The following is a 20,818-nucleotide window of genomic DNA, read 5'->3' as shown; positions in this document are numbered from 1 at the left end:
ACAGCTGGCGGTCGAATCTCCCACGTCGTGGCGATTGAAGCTCCTGCGGCTTGGAGTTTTCGAAGTCGGTCTTGAACCAGAGACCGCGAGCTCCATGATGTTAAAGTCAGCAGGCCCCGCGGTTGGGGCCCCAAAGTCGACCCCCGACAGGGCTCGCAAGCTCCGTGATGTTAAGTCCACAGGCTGCTGTGGAGTTCTCAAGTTGGTCTCCAGCAAAGGCCGCCATGTTCTCGATGTTAGGCCGCAGTGCGGACGGAGATATGATTGGGGGGGAAATCGCATCTCCATCGAGGTGAGAGATTAGAAAAAATTTCCCCCAATCCCACCCCCAGCCCCCACATAAAACAAGCTAAAGAACACTAAAAACATACATTTAACGCATACAAGCAACAAAGAAGGAAGGGGCAGACAGACTGTTGGCAAGGCAGCCATTGCTGGTGCCACCTGGTGGATTTTAGCTTAAACAAAGAGGACAATAGACCAAATGCTGGCCAACGGGGTTAATGTGGAAGTGCACCCACCGGTTATCATAGACGGGTAGGGCCGAATATCCTGTCACCTTGCTATATTTTACTATGGTTGCAAAATTCCAACATACTGCAGACAATACTGTTCCTAAATTACCTAATTGAAATAAAATCCTGGCACAGCATAATGTTTCTACAATAGGTGAATGACAATAATGAAGATCGAATCTTTGCCACAGGCACATCATTAGTTCTTGCATCAGATCTCCTACACAATTCCTACCCATTCCAAGAAGTATTGCAGCATCAAAAGTTTAATACTCCACAGTTGAGTAGTTCACTTTCTCTGGTCAACAATGAAAAATAATTAGGACTAAATCATGTAAAGAGCGCATTTGATAATGATTGGTTGATGGAGGTTAAACAGTGCAATGTAAACCTGATAAGGGTCAATTAGTTAATGCAAACATAAATGCTGAAATCTCAGAGAATTGTAATATCTGGGTGGATAGGTTGACTTTAGGCTTGGTTGCAAACTGCCCCACTTTAGCATGAATAGTCCATATTACAATTGTCCAGATCTGCTGTCATCAGTCAGTGATATTTGCTCAGATTTCCTTAGTCAATATTTTTAGACTAAATAAAATTTTTAGTCCCATGTATTGTGCAAAAAAATAATAATTTTAATTATATTGAGTGGATGTTTCTAGATTAATTTATGGGAATTAAACATTACATTCCTTCCATCTGGGATATAAATTCATGACAGTGAGATTTAAAAATCATGTTATATTGTGAATTCTAGTATGAATGGGATTAGTTTGTTATTTGGAGCTATAGAACATTGGAAAATTGTCCACGATTTCTAGAGCCACTTCCTTAAGTACCCTGGGATGCAGACCATCAGGCCCTGGGGATTATCAGCCTTCAGTCTTATCAGTCTACCCAACACCATTCTTGCCTAATGTAGATTTCCTTCAGTTCCTCTGTCACCCCAGATCCTCTGGCCACTAGTACATCAGAAAGATTATTTGTGTCCTCCTTATTGAAGACTGATCCAAAGTATCTGTTCAACTCATCTGCCATTTCCTTGTTCCCCATAATAAATTCACCTTTTTCAGTCCTCAAGGGTCCAACTTTGGTCTTAACTAATTTTTTCCTCTTCACATACCTCCAGAAGCTTTTACTATCCTCATTTAAATTCTGGCCGAGCTTACCTTCGTACCTCATCTTTTCTCCCCGTATTGCCTTTTTAGTTATCTTCTGTTGCTCTTTAAACATTATCCAATCCTCTGGTTTCCCGCTCATCTTTGCTATGTTGTACTTCTTCTCTTTTATTTTTATACTGTCCCTGACTTCCCTTGTCAGCCACATCATCAGTATTTGTTGGAGGGGGCAGAAAAGAGTAGTATTGGTGGTTGGTTGAGCTGGCTTTTGGGGGAAAAAGGTCTCATGTTTGATGATCAGTGCTAGGTTGGTACAATTGCAACCTCAGAACCCACCAATATAGAATGGTTGCATGTCATTTGAGGAGTAGGAGTAGGAAGGAGAAACCAAACTGAAAACCAGTAGAGAAGCAACTTGGGTAAGTGGACACCCCCCCCCCCCCCCCCCCCCCCCCCCCCCTCCCCCCCCCCCCCCGCGCCAATTCAAGTTCCTAGCACAGGGCTTGGACTTACTCAGAGATTGGCCCTTTAAATTGTACTGTAATAAACTTGCTTGGATGTGAGCAAACAGTAACTGGCATGACTGAATCTCTGTGATCTAATTTCTCCTGGTAAAACAAATCTTGGGTTCTTTTAATGCATCTATCCTTTGGAGCAAGGAAAAATGACATGGAAAAAAACAATTCATTATCAGGCGAAGGAAACAAATGATGAAAGGCGACTGTGTGGTGAGTGGCCATACATTCCGAGCTTCAGTGCATACCTGAATGTCCCCTTAAACTGTTTGTGTTGGGCACCTCTTTCACATTTGTCTCTTCTGCACTAGATAAAAATCCATATAGGATCACATAATATCAACAGGTTTTTATTAACATAACTTCAATGCTTGTGCCATATCCCATTATCAGGTACACTTACTGCTGCATAAATATAAAATACTGCACAAGAAAATATATACTTTTATCTGATTGCATGTAATATCCAAAACGCAAATGACTATTGCTTTTATGTGGTTTTAGAAACTCAAGCTGATATTGGAGATACAACATGGAAACAGGCCTTTTGGCCCACCGAGTCCATGCCAAACCTGTTCGCACTAGTTCTCTGTAATCCCAGTTTCTCATCCACTCCCTGCACACAGGGCAATTTACAGAGGCTTATTAACCTACAAACCCGCACATCTTTGGCTTGTGAGAGGAACCGAAGTATCTGTAGGAAATCCATGTGGTCACAGGGAGAACATAAAAATTGTTCACAGACCTCACCCGGGGTCAGGATTGAACCCAGGTCTCTGCAGTTGTGAGGCAGTGGCTGCACCACTGTGCCACCCACACTTATGGAAGGCTTATACCTACTAAAGATGTTCTGTGGATCAGTTCTGCGTGAAATTTCTTCTTGCATCATTCCTATCCTCCGTCATGTCGTAATTTCTTTTCTCATCGTTTTCGATGCTCTGTTCCCTCAAATAAGAAATTCATTTGCAACAACTTCTGGTTCTGAAAAAGAACAGCTCAATCTACAAATTAGGAGCAGGAGTGTGACACACACCCATTAAGTTTGCTTCATTCATGGTTTATTTGATTGCTACCCACCACTGGTAACATTTCACCCTTTGCCTATCTCTCTGCCTTACAAATATTCAAAGCCTTATTTCCACCAGTTTTTGAGGAAGAGAGTTCTAAAGACTCGCCATACATGAGGAAAAAAATGTAGCTCATCTGTCTTAAATGGGCAATTCATTATTTTCAAACAGTGGTCCCATTGTTCTAGATTCTCCCACAAGATCAAACATTCTCTGCCGGGGTCAAGGAAAGAGCGTTCACTTTGTGGCCCTATTTTCACCAATTTTTCAACACCACGCACAAGAAGCACAAGACAGACATCATTGTATGCAGATGCCAAGAAGTGTGTTCAGCTGGCAGAACAATTTCTAATCTTTCTTATGGACTCGATAAGAAGAAGAAACATCCTCTGCCAGACCCCTCAGAATAATACGTTCAATCAAGTCCCCTCTCATTTTCTGAACTCCCATGCTTAGGCAAACCAACCTTTCCTCATACAATAACCTGGCCATTCCATTAATCTATATTACTAAAACTCTGATCTTGACCGCTTTTAGCCCACTGTGCTGCGATTTCCGACAGAACACCGCCACCTACGGTCGTCATTTTTGGCCACCTCGCTCAGAGCCCCCCTCTGCCTTCCGGGTGCAGAGGATTTTTCCCGTCGTTGAAAAATGAGATATTAATGTTTTTACAAAATTCCCCATTCTCTCTGCTGCCCCTGCTGGAGGGAGGGGGAGGGACTATAAAACCAGGAAGTGGGGTGCCTCACTCAGTCTCTGCAAGATGGAAGAAGACAAAGGGTCACGTCTCTCTGAGCTCTGAATGACGCTGACCAAATGTCTTCTCAACTGTAAGTCCCCTTAATGCGGTTTGAAAATGAAAATATAGTTTGTTTGAAGTAAAAAGGCACTGCCTGCAAATGATTGTTTGGATGCTTTGGCTTGAAGTTAAAAGGCACTACTTACTGCAAATGGTGGCGGGTGCTTTGGCTTGAAGTTGAAAGGCACTACTTACTGCAAATGTTGGCTTGGGTGCTTTGGCTTGAAGTTGAAAGGCACTACTTATTGCAAATGGTGGCGGGTGCTTTGGCTTGAAGTTGAAAGGCACTACTGCAAATGCACTTACTTCCTTTTTGTGCTGTATATTGATTTTAGATAAAACGCTACCACTTACGGCTGTGATTTTTGGCTATCTTACAGTCCCCCTCTGCTGAGCAGGTGCAGAGAATTCTTCCCATCAATGAAAAATAAAAGTGTTATTAGTGTTTTAAAAAATGGTGAGAATGTATCTCCTGTCAATCACGCCATGAAGGCCACACCTTTTCTGGTGGGAGGGGGAGGGATTATAAAACCCAGAAGTGTGGGTGTGGCTCAGTCTTGGCATGATGGGGAGGGAGAGGTCATGGCTCTTTCCGAGCTGTAAATCAACTGAACACACTGAATGTCTACTGAACTGTGAGTTTGGTGTTTTGTGTGGTTTTATGGTGGTTTCACCCTGCATGAAATGGTGTGAAGCTGCATTTGAATTTGGTGGACTTGCACCCTGCTTGAAATGGCATGAAACTGCACTTGAATTTGGTGGCCTTGCACCCTGCTTGGAATGAAACTACACTTGAATTTGGCTGCCTTGCACCCTGCTTGAAGTGGTATGAAACTGCACTGAATTTGGTGGCCTTGCACCCTGCTGAAAGTGGTATGAAACTGCACTTGAATTTGGTGGCTTGGATCCAGCTTGAAGTGGTATGAAACTGCACTTGAATCGGTGGCCTTGCACCCTGCTTGAAATGGATTTGAATTTGGTGGCCTTGCGCCCTGCTTGAAATGGAATTTCAAGGAATAGCCATGAGTCAACTGCCAGCCCACCAGCCGTGAGTGAGCTGCCAGCAGATCAGGCTTGAGGGACTGAGCTGCCACCCCAAGAACCCATACCAGCGCTCCAGAAAGCCCCCCCCCCCCCCCCCACTGGCCACCAATATTGGAATTGGTAGAGAGGTGGAATATTGCATCGGGGGATCAGCCCTCCCGTGTGAACATGGGACCCAATGGGTCCCACTTAGTCTAGTTAGTCCTATAAACCTCTCTGAACTGCTTCCAATGCATTTACATCTGAAATATCACCTTGATGTTGGTAGGGTCTTCAATGCACTGCCTGAAAGGACGATAAACAAAAGCCTTTATAGAATGTAAACAATAAGTGACGAACTGTGACCCTCAGTGCTATGGATATCAACTTGATCAACATGACATCTCGAAAATCCTCACAAAATCCTCACATTCAATTTATTTTTCATTCTTTACTACCAAGCAACTATAGTGCAACAAATACTCATCTCATTTTTATTTACTCTGTTTTGTTTTACAAAATATTTGTTATACTTACATTTGAAAGAGCTTTCACTAAATTTCCAGTACCATCCATGGCATTAAGAAATTCTCTATAAAACTTCATTTTGACCTTGTTATTTCGTATCGTTAGCACACCAATATCTTTGAATGGAAAATTCACATCACGGTTACAGGCGATATAACGATTCATGATCTGCAAAGTCTCTTTGACACATCCTTCAACTGTATCTCGATCATAAGGACTCTCCAAAGCAAGGAATGTAAAATTAAGTTTAACGATGGGTATGTCACCTATAGAAAAACAAATAATAAAACATATTTTTTGACTGCCTATTACCTCTATTCATAATTTTACCAGGACAAAAATGATCAACATGAATAACAAAGGTGAGCCTCGTACCATAAGAGTTATGAGAAGATTTGTTAATAGCATTTTCCACCATGTTGAATAAGAGTGATTTTCTACCATTTACTGCGATTTCTGCGTAATCTACCATTTACTCCGGAAGTGGCGGCGCTGTTGAACGGCTGCGGCTCGCCTGCAGTCCGTCTGTTTTTACTTTTTTTTTGTTGTTTTCTGAGACAGGGTTTTCTGTCTCTCCCTTCGGGGGAATGCAACTTTTTCTTGTTGTATCCCCCTTCTCTGCCTCCGTCTGCGCTGAGGCCTAATGGCGGAGCTGGCGGCCTCCAACCTGCGACCGACCTCGAGGCTCCGGAGGTAGAGCCAGCCAGGACTCACCAAGCTGGCCGTCTTCGAGCTGTGGCGGCGTTCGGGCGCTCCAGTGGCAGCGGCACGACTCGGAGCTCCGGTGAGGGCAGCCCGGCGCGGGGCTGAGATGGTGCTGGCTGAGACGCTCCGGTGGCAGCGGCACGACTCGGGGCTGGGACAGCGCTCCCATGAGGGCGGCCCGGCGCGGGGCTGAGACAGTACTCCAGTGGCTGAGGCAGCCCGGCGCAGGGCTGAGACGGTGCTCTGGTAGCTGAGGCGGCGTTCTGGCGGTGGCGACCTGAATCCGGGGCTCGCCGCGGGCCAGTGGACGACATCGTCGGAAGCTTGCGGGTCACAGGCTGGTGCCTGTTTTCCGGAGCTCCCACGGCAACAGCTGCGTCCGCTGGACTGGAGGGCGGCAGCTACGACCACCCCGGGCCACGGCAAACCGGACCGTTCGCGGAGCTCGGTGAGCCGCGGGACTGATTACCATCGCCCGGTGGGGTATCGCCTCAGCGCAGAGGGAGAAGAGGAGGGAAGAGACAGCAACCCTAAGATTTTTGCCTCCATCACAGTGAGGAGGTGCCTGTGAACTCACTGTGGTGGATGTTAATTTGTATTTATTGTGTGTTTTGTTGTTTATTATTGCATGTATGGCTGCAGGCAACGACATTTCGTTCAGACCGAAAGGTCTGAATGACAAATAAAGGATCTAAGATTTAGCAAAATTTTTAAACATTTTCATCTACGTACAGGCTGAATGACTTCGCTAATCTATACTTATAGTCTTAGAGTTATGCAGCATGCAAACAATCCGTTTGGCTCAACTTATTCATGTTGACCAAGATGCTAATCTAATCTAGTAACCCTTAAAAATCTAACCTAGAAAGTTGCCCCTCATGTCCCTATTAAATATTTCCTCTCTCACTTTGAAACTATGTTCTTGATTTCTCAACTGTGCAAAAAAGACTGCGTTCATCCTATCTATTCCCCTCACAATTGTATACACCATTATAAGATCACACCTCAGCCACCTATACTCCAAGGAATAAAGTCTTAGCCTACCCAACCTCTCCCTATAATTTAGCCCCTTGAGCCCTGGCAATATTCTCGTAAACCTTTTCTGCACTCTTTCTAGCTTAGTGACATCTTTCCAAAGTAGAGTAACATAAAATTGGACATAATACTCCTGATATGACCTCACCAATGGCTTGTTCAATTACAACATAACTTCCCATCTTCTTAGCTCAATGTCCTGATTGATGAAGGCCAGCATGCTAAAAGCTTTTTTCATGCACTGTTTGCCTGTGATGTCACTTTCTGGGAAAACCCCCATCATCTCCAGCATTCTTAGAGCTAAATGTAAAGGAATTACATGCTGTTCCACACTTAAAATGAAATTCTTCTGGTTTCAAGTTCTGAATACCAAAAGTTTAATCATTGGCCATTACTGCATAAAAACAGTGAATCGCTCTGCAGATGCTGTCAGCATGAAATGTGACGGGAAACAAAACTTTTATTGTACGTAATTCTCATAAATAATTTATATTGTCATTCTGATTAAATATATATTGCTACCAAAATAAAATTCCTCTTTCATTCTGAAATGAAAAAAAAAACCAAAGCAAATGTTTACACAGCCCAAATAAAGCATAGCTCAGAGTCAGGTAAACTGAGGTAATTAGTATATTCCAAAGTTCATGCATGAAACAAGTCTCTTCTCACTCCACTACGTACAGGCCAGAGCCATCAAATGCTCACCATCTGTGATCCTCTATTCCATATCCTTTCACTTCCTATGGGACATTGCCTCCATTGCTATTGATCGTTGGGAGTTCCAGATTCTCTGTATAGAAGATTCTCCTGAATTGTTTTCTAGGTTTTATAGATTTCAGCCGTACGACTCCTAATCTGAGCCTAATGTGTTTTTTTGTTATCTTTTCCCTATTCACCTCAGAATTTTGGACCATAAAGCACCTTTCAACTTTTAAAATATAGTCATGGATGCACAAAATTGATAAATAAATAAAATTAATTTCTTCAATTGTGAAGTTAATTTAACAGATTAGTTATTTTGAACCTTTCAGTATATCCTATAAAGGAACCTTAAGCAAAGGGTGGTTGGTTGAAAGATCTCATTTTGAATCATCATTACATCTTACTCATCGTAGTAACTTAAATTTTTCTGTCATCGTGAACTTGGGTGTACTATGTGAATTCAAGTACGTTAATCTTTTTTTTTGAATTAAGATAAATTTAATAATAAATGAACATTGCTATTAGGCCATGTTTAAGAAAGAACTGCAGATGCTGGAAAAATCGAAGGTAGACAAAAATGCTAGAGAAACTCAGCGGGTGAGGCAGCATCTATGGAGAGAAGGAATAGGCGGCGTTTCGAGCCGAGACCCTTCTTCAGACTCGAACCGAAACATCGACTATTCCTTCAGTCCATAGATGCTGCCTCACCCGCTGAGTTTCTCCAGCATTTTTGTCTACCTATTGTTATAAGGACAATTATTTAACTATTTTTTGGCTCAACTGATAAATGTCTTATAACTCTTTTTATATCTTCTCCATTATATACTACTGGCTACTAGCTCGTTTAAAATTCTATAGTACGTAACATTTGACATACATTTGATTATTGATGCATTAGGATGACATTACCGGATACGTGCTGTTTTGCGCGCGATAATCCATGGATCTGCAGGAATTTTTCAGACATCACAAATACTGGCCTTTGTAATAAAATCAATCGATGTCCAATATCCAACCTTTGCTGTGAGAATGTAAAAGTCCCCAATCCTGAGATATGTACTCCCTGAAATACAAAGTATACGATGCAAAATAAATATGTAATTTTATGAACAACCTTATCATTGATCATTAACACAATGTTTTGAAAAGCTAAGATGAAAAGATTTGTCATTTGCTTATATTTTTTGTATAATTCTGAGTGTAACTTAGCTTATCATATGTCAGCATTCTTGGTTAACATTCATACCCGCAAACTTTAACTAATAAATGTGCATTTGGTATCCAAGGAAAAATATAAGCTGGTGTTAAATATCAATCTTTCCCATATTCATTCAGGTTCTAACAAAAAGAAGAGCGACTTCCGAGTTCAGGCTTGCAATTGTGTAGCCGTGTTTATTTCCCATTTATTTCATGTGTTTACTTACCCACAGCACAGTGAGCAAATTCCAAGGCACAGATAAATCTTACCTTCTGGAGGGACATGTGGCGATCCACGAAAGCAGAAACATTTGCCCATATGTTCACAATATCTGACGAGGAAAAAAGTCGAGATGAAGGAATCAGCAAAACAAGTAAATGCAGCTCTAGCTCGTAAAAAAAAACTAAATATATATCACCCGCTGCGATTCATGGTGCGTCTCACGTCAATAATGAAAAAGATTAGAAATAAAGAACTGCAAATATTGGTTCGTACGCAAAAGAACACAAAGTGCTGGAGTAACTGAGTTATTGAGTAACCCAGTTACTCCAGCACTTTGTGTCCAATAATGAAAAATAGTTTATTTCAAACTTAACCTACGAGGATGAGATTAGTTAATTGTTCAATTAAATATCATTGAGCAAATCTTTACCATCAGCCGAAAGGTTGGAGAGAGTTAGGAAAAAGCTTCTGCCAATTTCCAAGATCGCGCACTGCATGGTGTCCAGCATTGCTGCTTTATTTGTGCAGTGTTGCCCGCTGCCGCGGAGCCGCTGGCTCGGCGACCCTTTGTCATCAACCCGCCCGCGGCGCCGTTGCTAGGACGCGACAGGCAACCTATCACCCCAACTCGGTTACCTAGTGTGACGTCGCTGACGACATGTGTTCTTCAGGGTGGCGGCGAGGGCGGCACCATCGAAGTGGACCCGCAACCTTTTCCCAGACTTGCCTGTGAAGTTGCTGGCAAAGATTGCTGGCCCGGTGTGGCTGCATGCGTCTATGCGTTAGAGCTCCCTGCCAGGAAATGAAGGATCGTCACTTAAAAACGCAATTGGTAATTGGTATTTGCATCATAAAAAGTCGTTTGTTTTCGCCAGTAAATGTGGTACACTGCATTGTTAAAGGTCCAGCAGTTTTATCCATCTCCTGCCCCATTCATTTCCCTTTTCCCCACAACTCCTCGAACCTAGTTAACAGTGATAATCAAGCTTTCAGCATCCTCTCTCCAATTACATCAACGCCATCTGTCTTCTGGGTTGTATATTGGCAGGCATTCCCTCTCAAGATTTCCCACTCTTTTCTCATCTTAAAAAAAGACACGAAGAGCTGGAGAAACTCAACAGGTCAGGCGGCATTTCTGGAGAACATGGGGAGGTGACGTTTCGGGTGGAGACCCTTCTTCAGACTTGACCCGAAACTTCACCTATGCATGTCCTCCAGATACGCCGCTTGACCTGTTGAATTGCTCACTTTGTGCCCTTTTGTGTATTAACTGCATCTGCAGTCCGTAACTACAAACCTGATCGGTAAATTCATTTCACTTGCACTTTATGTGCAATGTGACGAATAAAACCGTATTGTATTGTATTCTCACTTTTGGCAAAAGAGTTGTCAATCCGAAATGATCATTTCAAAGAAAACTGCTGGAAATCTAAACAAACGCATAAAAACGATGGAAACTGACGATTTTCCATTTTTGATATACTTTTGTTCTTGGTTTCCTCCAAACTATAATTAAATAGCGTTATCCATAACCCATCCCCAAGGCAGTCCTGGCTTCACCTATCAGAAAAGCTCAATTCATCTCATCACTCATTCTACGAGCTAACTATTTGTCCCCTCTGTTAAAGGCTCTTCCACCTGAAATATGTTTAGAAACATAGAAATTAGGTGCAGGAGCAGGCCTTTCGGCCCTTCGAGCCTGCACCGCCATTCAATATGATCATGGCTGATCATCCAACTCAGTATCCTGTACCTGCCTTCTCTCCATACCCCCTGATCCCCTTAGCCTCAAGGGCCACATCTAACTCTCTCTTATATATAGCCAATGAACTGGCCTCAACTACCCTCTGTGGCAGAGAGTTCCAGAGATTCACCACTCTCCGTGTGAAAAAAGTTCTTCTCATCTCGGTTTTAAAGGATTTCCCCCTTATCCTTAAGCTGTGACCCCTTGTCCTGGACTTCCTTAACATCGGGAACAATCTTCCTGCATCTAGCCTGTCCAACCCCTTAAGAATTTTGTAAGTTTCTATAAGATCCCCTCTCAATCTCCTAAATTCTAGAGAGTATAAACCAAGTTTCTCTCTCCACAGACAATAACCTGTTATGTATTTGTTTTTCTTTGGGGGAAGTAGGCACAGAGATACAATGGCAGTAATGTGGATACTGGGAATTGAAGAATACAATTGAACAGAGGGATCTGGGTATAACCGTGCATAGTTCCTTGAAGGTGGAATCTCATATAGATAGGGTGGTAAAGAAAGCTTTTGGTATGCTAGCCTTTATAAATCAGAGCATTGAGTATAGAAGCTGGGATGTAATGTTAAAATTGTACAAGGCATTGGTGAGACCAAATCTGGACTATGGTGTACTATTTTGGTCGCCCAATTATAGGAAGGATGTCAACAAAATAGAGAGAGTTCAGAGGAGATTTACTAGAATGTTGCCTGGGTTTCAACAACTAAGTTACAGAGATAGGTTGAATAAGTTAGGTCTTTATTCTCTGGAGCACAGAAGGTTAAGGGGGGACCTGATAGAGGTCTTTAAAATGATGAGAGGGATAGACAGAGTTGATGTGGACAAGCTTTTCCCTTTGAGTATAGGAAAGATTCAAACAAGAGGACATGACTTCAGAATTAAGGGACAGAAGTTTAGGGGTAATATGAGGGGGAACTTCTTTACTCAGAGAGTGGTAGCGGTGTGGAATGAGCTTCCAGTGGAAGTGGTGGAGGCAGGTTCATTGGTATCATTTACAAAAAAAATTGGATAGGCATATGGATGAGAAGGGAATGGAGGGTTATGGTATGAGTGCAGGCAGGTGGGACTAAGGGGAAAAAAAATTTGTTCGGCACGGACTTGTAGGGCCGAGATGGCCTGTTTCCATGCTGTAATTGTTATATGGTTATACGTGTGAGGTTATCTATTTTGGCAGTGATCGAAGATCATAGGTCTTTGGTAATGGTAACGGAAAGCCAACTTATCTGAATTGTGATTGATTGGAAAAAGGTATGACAGACCTGAATGTCTGCATTCCCCAATCAGTGAACGTGATTAGGAAAGCAAATGCAACGATAGCCTTCATAGAAGCATGAAGTTTTGTTGCAATTGTAAAGAACCACGGAAAAAAACATAACTTCAGTATTGCTGCAGTTTTGGTCTCCTTTTTGAAGATGTTCTTGCCATGGGTAGTTTTGTGAAGATTCCTAGGGCGGCCGAATGGCATAAGGATTTGATCAATTAGACATATTCATTCGATTATAAGAACAGGAGGGGAAATCGATAAAATTCTAACAGGATTGTACAGATTAGATGCACGAATGGGAGTAAGCAATTAAAAGATAAAGATGAGAAATTTATTCTCCCAGAATTGTGAATTTATTGGGTCCTCTTTCACTGAAAGCAGTTGAAGCCAAATCATGAAATATATAATTCAAGAGTAATTGTTTTTAGGGCTAGAGGTATCGAGGCATATGTGGAGACAGATGGAACAGAATAGTGAATTTGCGTGATCAACCGTGATCATATTAAATGACGGAGCAGACTTAAAGAGACAGATGGCCCTTAGTCCTGTCTTCTACTGTTCTCTGCTTTGCCAATTCTTCATTAACTCTGCTTGAAATGTCTCACAGGTTTCCTACATCAAATTAGTGTGTGGCAGCTCATTTTCCATTTACAGTGCCCTCCTTAATGTTTGGGACAGACCCATCATTTACTTGTTTGAGATTTGTAATTTAAAAAAATCATATGTGGTTAAAGTGCACATTGTCAGATTTTATTGAAGGGTATTTTTATACAATTTGGTTTCAGCATGTAGAAATTACGGCTGTGTTCATACATAGCCCCCCCCCCCCCCCACCCACCCATTCTCAGGGCACCATAATGTTTGGGACACGTGGCTTCACGGGTATTTGTAATTGCCCAGGTGTGTTTAAATGCCTCCTTAATGCAGGTATAGGAGGGCTCTCCGCACCTAGTCTTTCCTCCAGTATTTTCATCACCTCTGGAACTTTTAGTGCTGTTTATCAACATGAGGACCAAAGTTGTGCCAATGAAAGTCAAATAAGCCATTATGATACTGAAGAAACAAGAATAAAACTGTTAGAGACATCAGCTAAACCTTAGGCTTACCAAAATCAACTGTATGGAACATCATTAAGAAGAGAGCACGGGTGAGCTTACTAATCGCAAAGGGACTGGCAGGCCAAGGAAGACCTCCACAGCTGATGACAGAATTCTCTCCATAATAAAGGATAACCGTCAAACACCTGTCCGACAGATCAGAAACACTCTTCAGGTGTGGATTTGACAAAGATCGCTGTTGACAGAATACCTCATGAACAGAAATATAGAGGCTACACTGCAAGATGCAAACCACTAGTTAGCTGCAGAAATAGGGTGGCCAGGCTGATTGCCAAGAAGTACTTAAAAGAGCAACCACAGTTTTGGAAAAAGGTCTTGTGGACAGATGAGACGAAGATTAACATATCAGAGTGATGGCAAGAGCAAAGTATGAAGGAGAGAAGGAACTGCCCAAAATCTAAAGCATACCACCTCATCTGTGAAACACAGTGGTGGGGGTGTTATGGCTGCTGAAGGTACTGGCTCACTTATCTTCATTGATGATACAACTACTAATGGTAGTAGCATATTGAATTCTGAAGTGTATAGATACATCCTACCTGCTCAAGTTCAAACAAATGCTTCAAAACTCATTGGCCGGCGGTTCATTCTACAGCAAGACAATGATCCTAAACAAATCACTAAAGCAACAAAGGAATTTTTCAAGGCTAAAAAAATTGTACATTTTTTGAGTGGCCAAGTCAATCACTTGATCTGAACCCAATTGAGCATGCTTTTTATATGCTGAAGAGAAGACTGAATGGGACTAGCCCCCCAAAACAAGCATAAAAGCTAAAGATGGCTGCAATATAGGCCTGGCAGAGCATCACCAGAGAACACACCCAGCAACTGGAGTGATGTCCATGAATCGCAGACTTCAGTCATTGCATGCAAAGGATATGCAACAAAATACTAAACAAGACTACTTTCATTTACATGACATTGCTGTGCCCCACATGTATAAAAATGGTCTTTATTAAAATCTGACAATGTGCACTTTAATCACATGTGATTTTTTTCTATTACAAATATCAAATTGTGGAGTACAGAGCATAAATGATCGGTCTTTGTCCCAAACATTATGGAGGGCACTGTAAATCCTGAGTGTTAACAATCCTGGTTGTTAAAACAAAACATGATTGCAAATTGGAGGCTAAAGTACTGGGAATTTAAGCAGTTGACATTTTCCCAAGTGATCACTGATTATTGAAAATTTCAGCACAAGTTGGAGAATTGTTTAATATTAAGTCGGGAAATCCACAGAAGGCGGACATCCTTATGCATAGTTTCTAGCAGTGGGCATTTCCAAGAAATCCCAAGAACTAGGAAGCCACCGGCAATTGATGAACAAAAATCAAGGACAGATGACAGGAAAATCAAAGTGTTAAAAAAACGAAAATAAAAAAATTCGGCAACTTATAGAAACTCAAGTGATATTGCAGCAATAATTATTATTTAAGGACCTTCAGAACCAAAGACATGTAGAATAGGTTATTCTGAAAGAGAGAAGTCTCGACCTGAAACGTCACCCATTCCTTTTCTCCAGAGATGCTGCCTATCCTGCGGTTACTCCAGCTTTTTGTGTCTATCTTCAGTTTATACCACCATCTGCACTTCCTTCCTACACATTATTCTGAAAGATACTCATAGGACTAGAATGAAATCCAATGAATAAAGGTTTTTCCTTTTGATTTCTGTTGTTACCTGATATGTAACTTATCGATTTGTACTGTAAATAAAATGTCCTATTGTTCATTCTCAAATTGCTTCACAATTTGACCTTTACCAAAGAGCTTTGCCAGCACAAAATGTATTTTTTCAAAGGATGTGTAAACAATGGGCCGCCGTTCTGCCTGAAACAGACAAACAAGATTATGTTTAGCATAATGTATTAGTTAGGAAAATGGAAAGAAATAATTTAAAATTGAAAAGCAACTCACCATTGCAGAATCAGAAAGATTACAAGAATTAATGAGGGTAATTAACAGCATTACTACAGGTTAAGCTTTCCATCATCATCTGTAGGGAGGAGCAACATTGATGTCCATCCAAGTGATATTGTGCAACTCTGTGGGACTTTATGACAATAAATGTGTCAAACTCCATAAAATGGTACGTCTTGAAAAGCAAATCTGAGATTTTTAAATATTAAATACTAGACGTTTGTATGCATTTGGTAGTAACAGGTAATGTTATTAAATCATACAAATAGCAAGGAGCATTGTATATGTCAGGAAGTCATGATGCAGCTTTTAGGGACTTTGCTTAGGCGGTATTTGGAATATGTCATGTAATTCTGGTTGTCCCATTGCAAGGATATATTGGCATTGGAAAGGGCGCAGAAGTTTACTACAATGATGCCTGGATTAGGAGGTATTAGCTACAGTGAGAGGTTTGTCAGTCTTGGATTGTTTTTTCAGGAGGTTGCGGAAAGACCCGATGGAAATATAAGTTATGACATGTTTCCCAGGGTGGGGGAAATCAAATACCAGAGGACATAACTTTAAGATGAATGGGGCAAAGTTTAAAGATGTTCGGGGAACTTTTTTTACACAGAGGGTGGTGTGCTTGGAACATGCTGCTGGCGTTGGTGGTTGAGGCAGATACGATAATGGCATTTAAGAGTCTTTTGGATAGGCACAGGGGTCTTTGGTCTTGGCATCGTGATTGGCACACATACTGTGAGCCAAATGACCTATTCTTGTGCTGTACTGTTCTATGTTCTAGGTACAACCATTGATGATTCTGTAATCACAAAATAAACATGCAAAATCAAAGGAGTAAATAAGTACAGCCCTTAACCATTTAATTCAATCAAGGCCAAAACCATGCCTCAATCCTACTCTCTCATCTTCACATACTCCCACTTCCCTGCTGTCTAACAATCTATCATCTTTACATAATAGAATACTTCCCATTGTCCTCTGAGTTACTAAACATTGAATTAGCACCCATTTTTACATATATAAATTTCTTAATCTCTGTTAGAAGATTTTGCTCCCCCGTTTGTAAACCTCTTCCCATTCCTCCCCCTACCTCAATCTCCAGTTCTAGATTCTCCAGCTACAGGAAATAACTTTCCCACAGCTAACTATCTCACTCTCAGAATCTTGTTTATCTGAATGGAATCATCCCGTTATTCCTCTGAATTACAAGCCAAATCATACTGAATCGCTCCTCAACAGACTATCTTTTCATCCCATAATCAATATAGTGAATCAACTTGGCACAACTCCAAAAAATATATACATATACATACGGAGAACAAAGTTACCCAGCATACAAAATGAAGACTCACACTTTCAGTGAGAATACATACCTGTAACTTCTCACCACATGACATAGGCCAATGTGAAGTTTGGCTTCCTATTGCTAGCTTACCTGTATATTAATTTTCTGCATCTCGTGGATGAACACATCAAATACTCCTGCATATCAATACTTAAGTTTCTCACCATTTAATTGTTTTTTATACCATAATGCATAATTTCACATTTTCTCTTTTCACACCATCTGCTATCTTCTTGCTCGCTCATTAAACCTTCAATATGACTTTGCATCCTACTAGCTTATTTTGTACCTACCTTTGTAACGACAGCAAACTTAAATATATTTACATTATCTTTGCAACCACAACATACTAAATAGTGGATATCCAAGGGCCTAGTATTGGCAAGGGATTTGGCGTCCATTACATTGGCAAGACCAAGTATAGACCAGGTCTTGCCAATGTAATGGACAGTTGCATTCGGCGAAAAATACCTAGTCCATCAGCAACCAGCAAATTCACTAAGCCAGTCTCCCATATGGTTATTCATATGTAAGGGGTTGTTTCAAAGATTGGGCACTTGTAAGCTGGGCTTGTAGCTAGTTGTAGTGTTGCAATTTCCACCCAGTATACCTACACACCAGCCTAGATTGTGTATGAGATTGCGGTAGAGGCGTTTCTTCAGAAGATGTAAATATTTTCAAAAGAACCAAATAAATCTATTACAGTGCATCACGTCACAGGATGGGTTTACAAAACACCAACAATATTTTGGGTTTGATACTCGTTTTAAAAAAAAGTAAAAAATATAAATTTTAAACAATGTGTCATTCATAGCATCCTCCCAAAGGTAACAAAATACTCATGGCAATATTCAAGGATATATAAAATATGGTGTCTTATGTCATAACCAGAGCCATTTTTCCAAATTTATGATTCCAGCCCTGAATTTGGTTTGGTATTTAGTTTGAAAATCTTTCTATCAGTCTTCAATATGACTCAACCAAACTATTAAAACAGTAATGCATGGCATTACCAAAAATTATTTCCAGCTCACATTAGTAGCAATATAAACTAAAATCTCAGTTGTGCGATTAATTAATGGATGTGTCTATTCAAGATCTTAACCTAATCCTAATTATTTTGCATTAAAATAATTTGATTTGAACAACATAACTCTGCCAGCAAAATAACAATGATCAAATCATTTTAATTAAGTGACTAAAGGATATTTTGTATATAGGCAAGTAGAAGAAGGTGAAATGTTATATTAAGCTAGCTCAATATTAGAACAAACATGTATAGGTTGGTACATTGAAGTTTCATATTTTAGCGAAGAGAGAACCTTTGATTTATCTTTCTCAAGTGTTCTTCACAAGGAAAACTATGGTGTTAGGATTTTATTCTTCCTAATCAGGTCTCCCTCAAACATATACTTGAATTACATTTAGATTTAAATGGAATAAAACTTTATTAAGTGTTACATTCCACATTCTGTTTCACTGAACTGCCCACAGTTCATAACAAATTGGTTCGTTCAAATAAGAAATTTCACCAAATCTTGTGACAGAAGTAGATTTTCATCCTGGCAAATGATATAAAATCAGAGACTATCTATTCCCTTTTAAACAAAGTATGCCCCAAAACAATCTACAACTCTTTGAATTTCTACTGACACATGAAAGTATGATAATGTATTCTACCATGTACATTGGATCCGGGGGTAAAATCCTCATATTTTAAACACTCTATCTTTAGGGATTTCATTGGACTGTATGTTTGTAGTTCCAATAAAATATATATTTTAATGTATTTGTCTGGAGGGCAGGCGACAAAACTTCAGAAATATTTGTTTGGAGTGGATGAGATGACAGCTGAAACATTTTCCAGCAGATGGCAATCTCCCTGCAAACAAAAGGAGAGAAAAAGCAAGGTCTGCAATTGATTGGAAGTCAGCAGAGACTCATCCAAACTTGGCAAATAAACATGACAGCATGTCATTCAACTTTCTCCAATATTCAATAAGCCACTCAATTCCACACCTTCCCACACTTTTCCATATTCCTTGGCACATAAATTACATTGGCTTGTCCCAAATATACCGAACTGAGCAGAGTAGAGAATTTAAATGCAATCCCAATTCAATTAAGAACTTCCTCCATATCTCAGTCCTAAGCATCCATTCCTATTATACTTCAATAGGAAGCTCATTCAGAGAAAGTTGAGGGAGGAAGAAATATATGATTTGCCTCAGCATTACAGGAGGTTCTGACAGAGGAGATACACGGTTATACATTATGTCTAAAAAGCTTGTTTGTTGGCGAATACAAAAGGAATCTTATTACCATTCCAAATTGCGAGAAGAAAGGACAAGGCCACAGCTGCAGGAAATGGCGATGGCATGATTGTGACTAAAATGAGAAGAAATTAGTACTGGTCTAAAATGCAGCTTTATCTAAAAAGATTCAATTGAAAACTAAGTTCAGGAAGCAGGTGCAAGGCTCAGATAGCTTATACCAGGTATTGGTTGACAGCCTAACCTTGGGCGTGGATATAAAGATGTAAAAGAAAGGAATGTGATCATGTGAAGGCCACATTGGCTGAACTTGAGTAAATTTCTTCATTTTTCCTTTCATAATTTATTAGGCTTTCTCCATGAGGAAAATATTACTTGCTAGTATGATGCACACACACCTGAAAACTAGAAGTTAACGTACAAAGATTGCGTAAGCATTAAGTGGTAGTTCCCAAATATAAAGGTGGTTTCATTTTTGAATTGAGGTTCCAAAATATTAAAAGGGGAACTGATAAGTGGAGAAAATTATTGTCTTTAACTAGTCTTTTCAGCGCAACTTTTCATTCAGTAAACACTCAAATAGTTCTTGTACATCCCAGTACAATTTGGAATAATTTTAGATTCATGCAGCTCCAATTCTTCATTCAGTTGTCACTTGTACTTGAAGAATACACAAAAGCCAACAGTTTTGGAAGCCTTTCAACTTCTTAAGAATGACTACAGGCAACAATATTTCTATGTTTAGGGCAATAATACAATATTCAATGTACCATTTATCAATTTACAAACACTGTATTATTCACTTTCATTGTTGATCGATGTGGGCTGCATTGCACTACTGATGTGTTTCTTTTGCTGCATATCTTTACAATTTCTACAACGTTTATTCTTCAGTTAGCTTTCCCCTCACATTTCTGCCTTTACTCCTTCACTCCACCCCTTCACTATCCATAGGTTTCAACATGTTCTTCAGTATTTCCTGCACGGACTTTGCTTTGAAGAGGATCCATGTACAGGTACAGGGGCAGAAAGCAATACAAAGTTCAGGAGGAACCGAGTGCGTAGGCAGCATTTGTGGAGGGAATTAGCAGATGATGTTTACGCTCAGGACCTTTCCTAACCTCAAACGTCATCTGTCTCTTCGCTTCACAGATACTGGCTCTTCCCTTCACAGATGCTGCCTGACCCACTGAGTTCCTCCAGCACTTTGGGTTTTGCTCAAGGTTTCAACATCTGCATTGTATATCTATAGAGACAGATAGATTTGTATTGGTCTATCTATATAAAGTATAGCATAATACCTTGGTGATACTACAGGAATATGTTCAGTCAAGTTCAACACAAAACTTCGAAAGGCATGCATTATTATGCATTAATTTGCAACCAAAATTCCACACAAGGCAAAGGGGCTCCCACCAGCAATATTTCAAAACAATTGAGCTTCAATTGATTTGAAAATAGAGCAGAGTTTTGGCCATGATGCACTTCAAAATGTTGCAATCAAAATTTTCAGTCCCCTCACCCCCCCCCCCCCCCTCCCCATATTACCATATTAGATATTAGAAATACAGGGAAAGAAAAGTAAGGACTCATGTAAAGGTAACATATAACTGACTGGAACTGAGAAATAAGAATACTGCGCATAACATTTAAACTAATAAAGAATTGTTTCTTTAAAACACAGCCACCCTTAAGTTGTATAAGGGGG

At 40.5% G+C, this 20,818-nt stretch overlaps 1 protein-coding gene across 6 annotated transcripts in view; it reads right to left on the bottom strand.

The window, feature by feature from the left end:
* The window catches only part of LOC129698236 (coiled-coil domain-containing protein 81-like), a 71,112-nt gene extending 50,367 nt beyond the window's left edge, over positions 1-20,745 (bottom strand). Inside the window, exons 1-6 of one of the 6 annotated variants that reach the window (XM_055637240.1) lie at positions 15,487-20,745; positions 15,251-15,399; positions 10,067-10,222; positions 9,478-9,539; positions 8,920-9,073; positions 5,578-5,834 (exon numbers count right to left, since the gene is read on the bottom strand). In XM_055637240.1, coding sequence (XP_055493215.1) covers positions 5,578-5,834; positions 8,920-9,073; positions 9,478-9,492 — 426 coding nt within the window. In that variant the 5' untranslated portion in view covers positions 9,493-9,539; positions 10,067-10,222; positions 15,251-15,399; positions 15,487-20,745. Of the gene's footprint in view, positions 1-5,577; positions 5,835-8,887; positions 9,074-9,477; positions 9,540-9,860; positions 10,035-10,066; positions 10,223-15,250 lie in introns of those variants that run through there. The other 5 variants (XM_055637242.1, XM_055637239.1, XM_055637241.1 and 2 more) reach the window with 5 other exon arrangements.
* Between the last annotated feature and the right edge of the window lie 73 nt (positions 20,746-20,818).

The sequence above is a fragment of the Leucoraja erinacea genome, chromosome 6 (genome assembly GCF_028641065.1).
Source record: "Leucoraja erinacea ecotype New England chromosome 6, Leri_hhj_1, whole genome shotgun sequence".
NCBI classification, from domain to species: Eukaryota; Metazoa; Chordata; class Chondrichthyes; order Rajiformes; family Rajidae; genus Leucoraja; species Leucoraja erinaceus.
The sequence above is the reverse complement of the archived record's forward strand: the minus strand, read 5'-3'. Positions and strand labels throughout refer to the sequence as shown.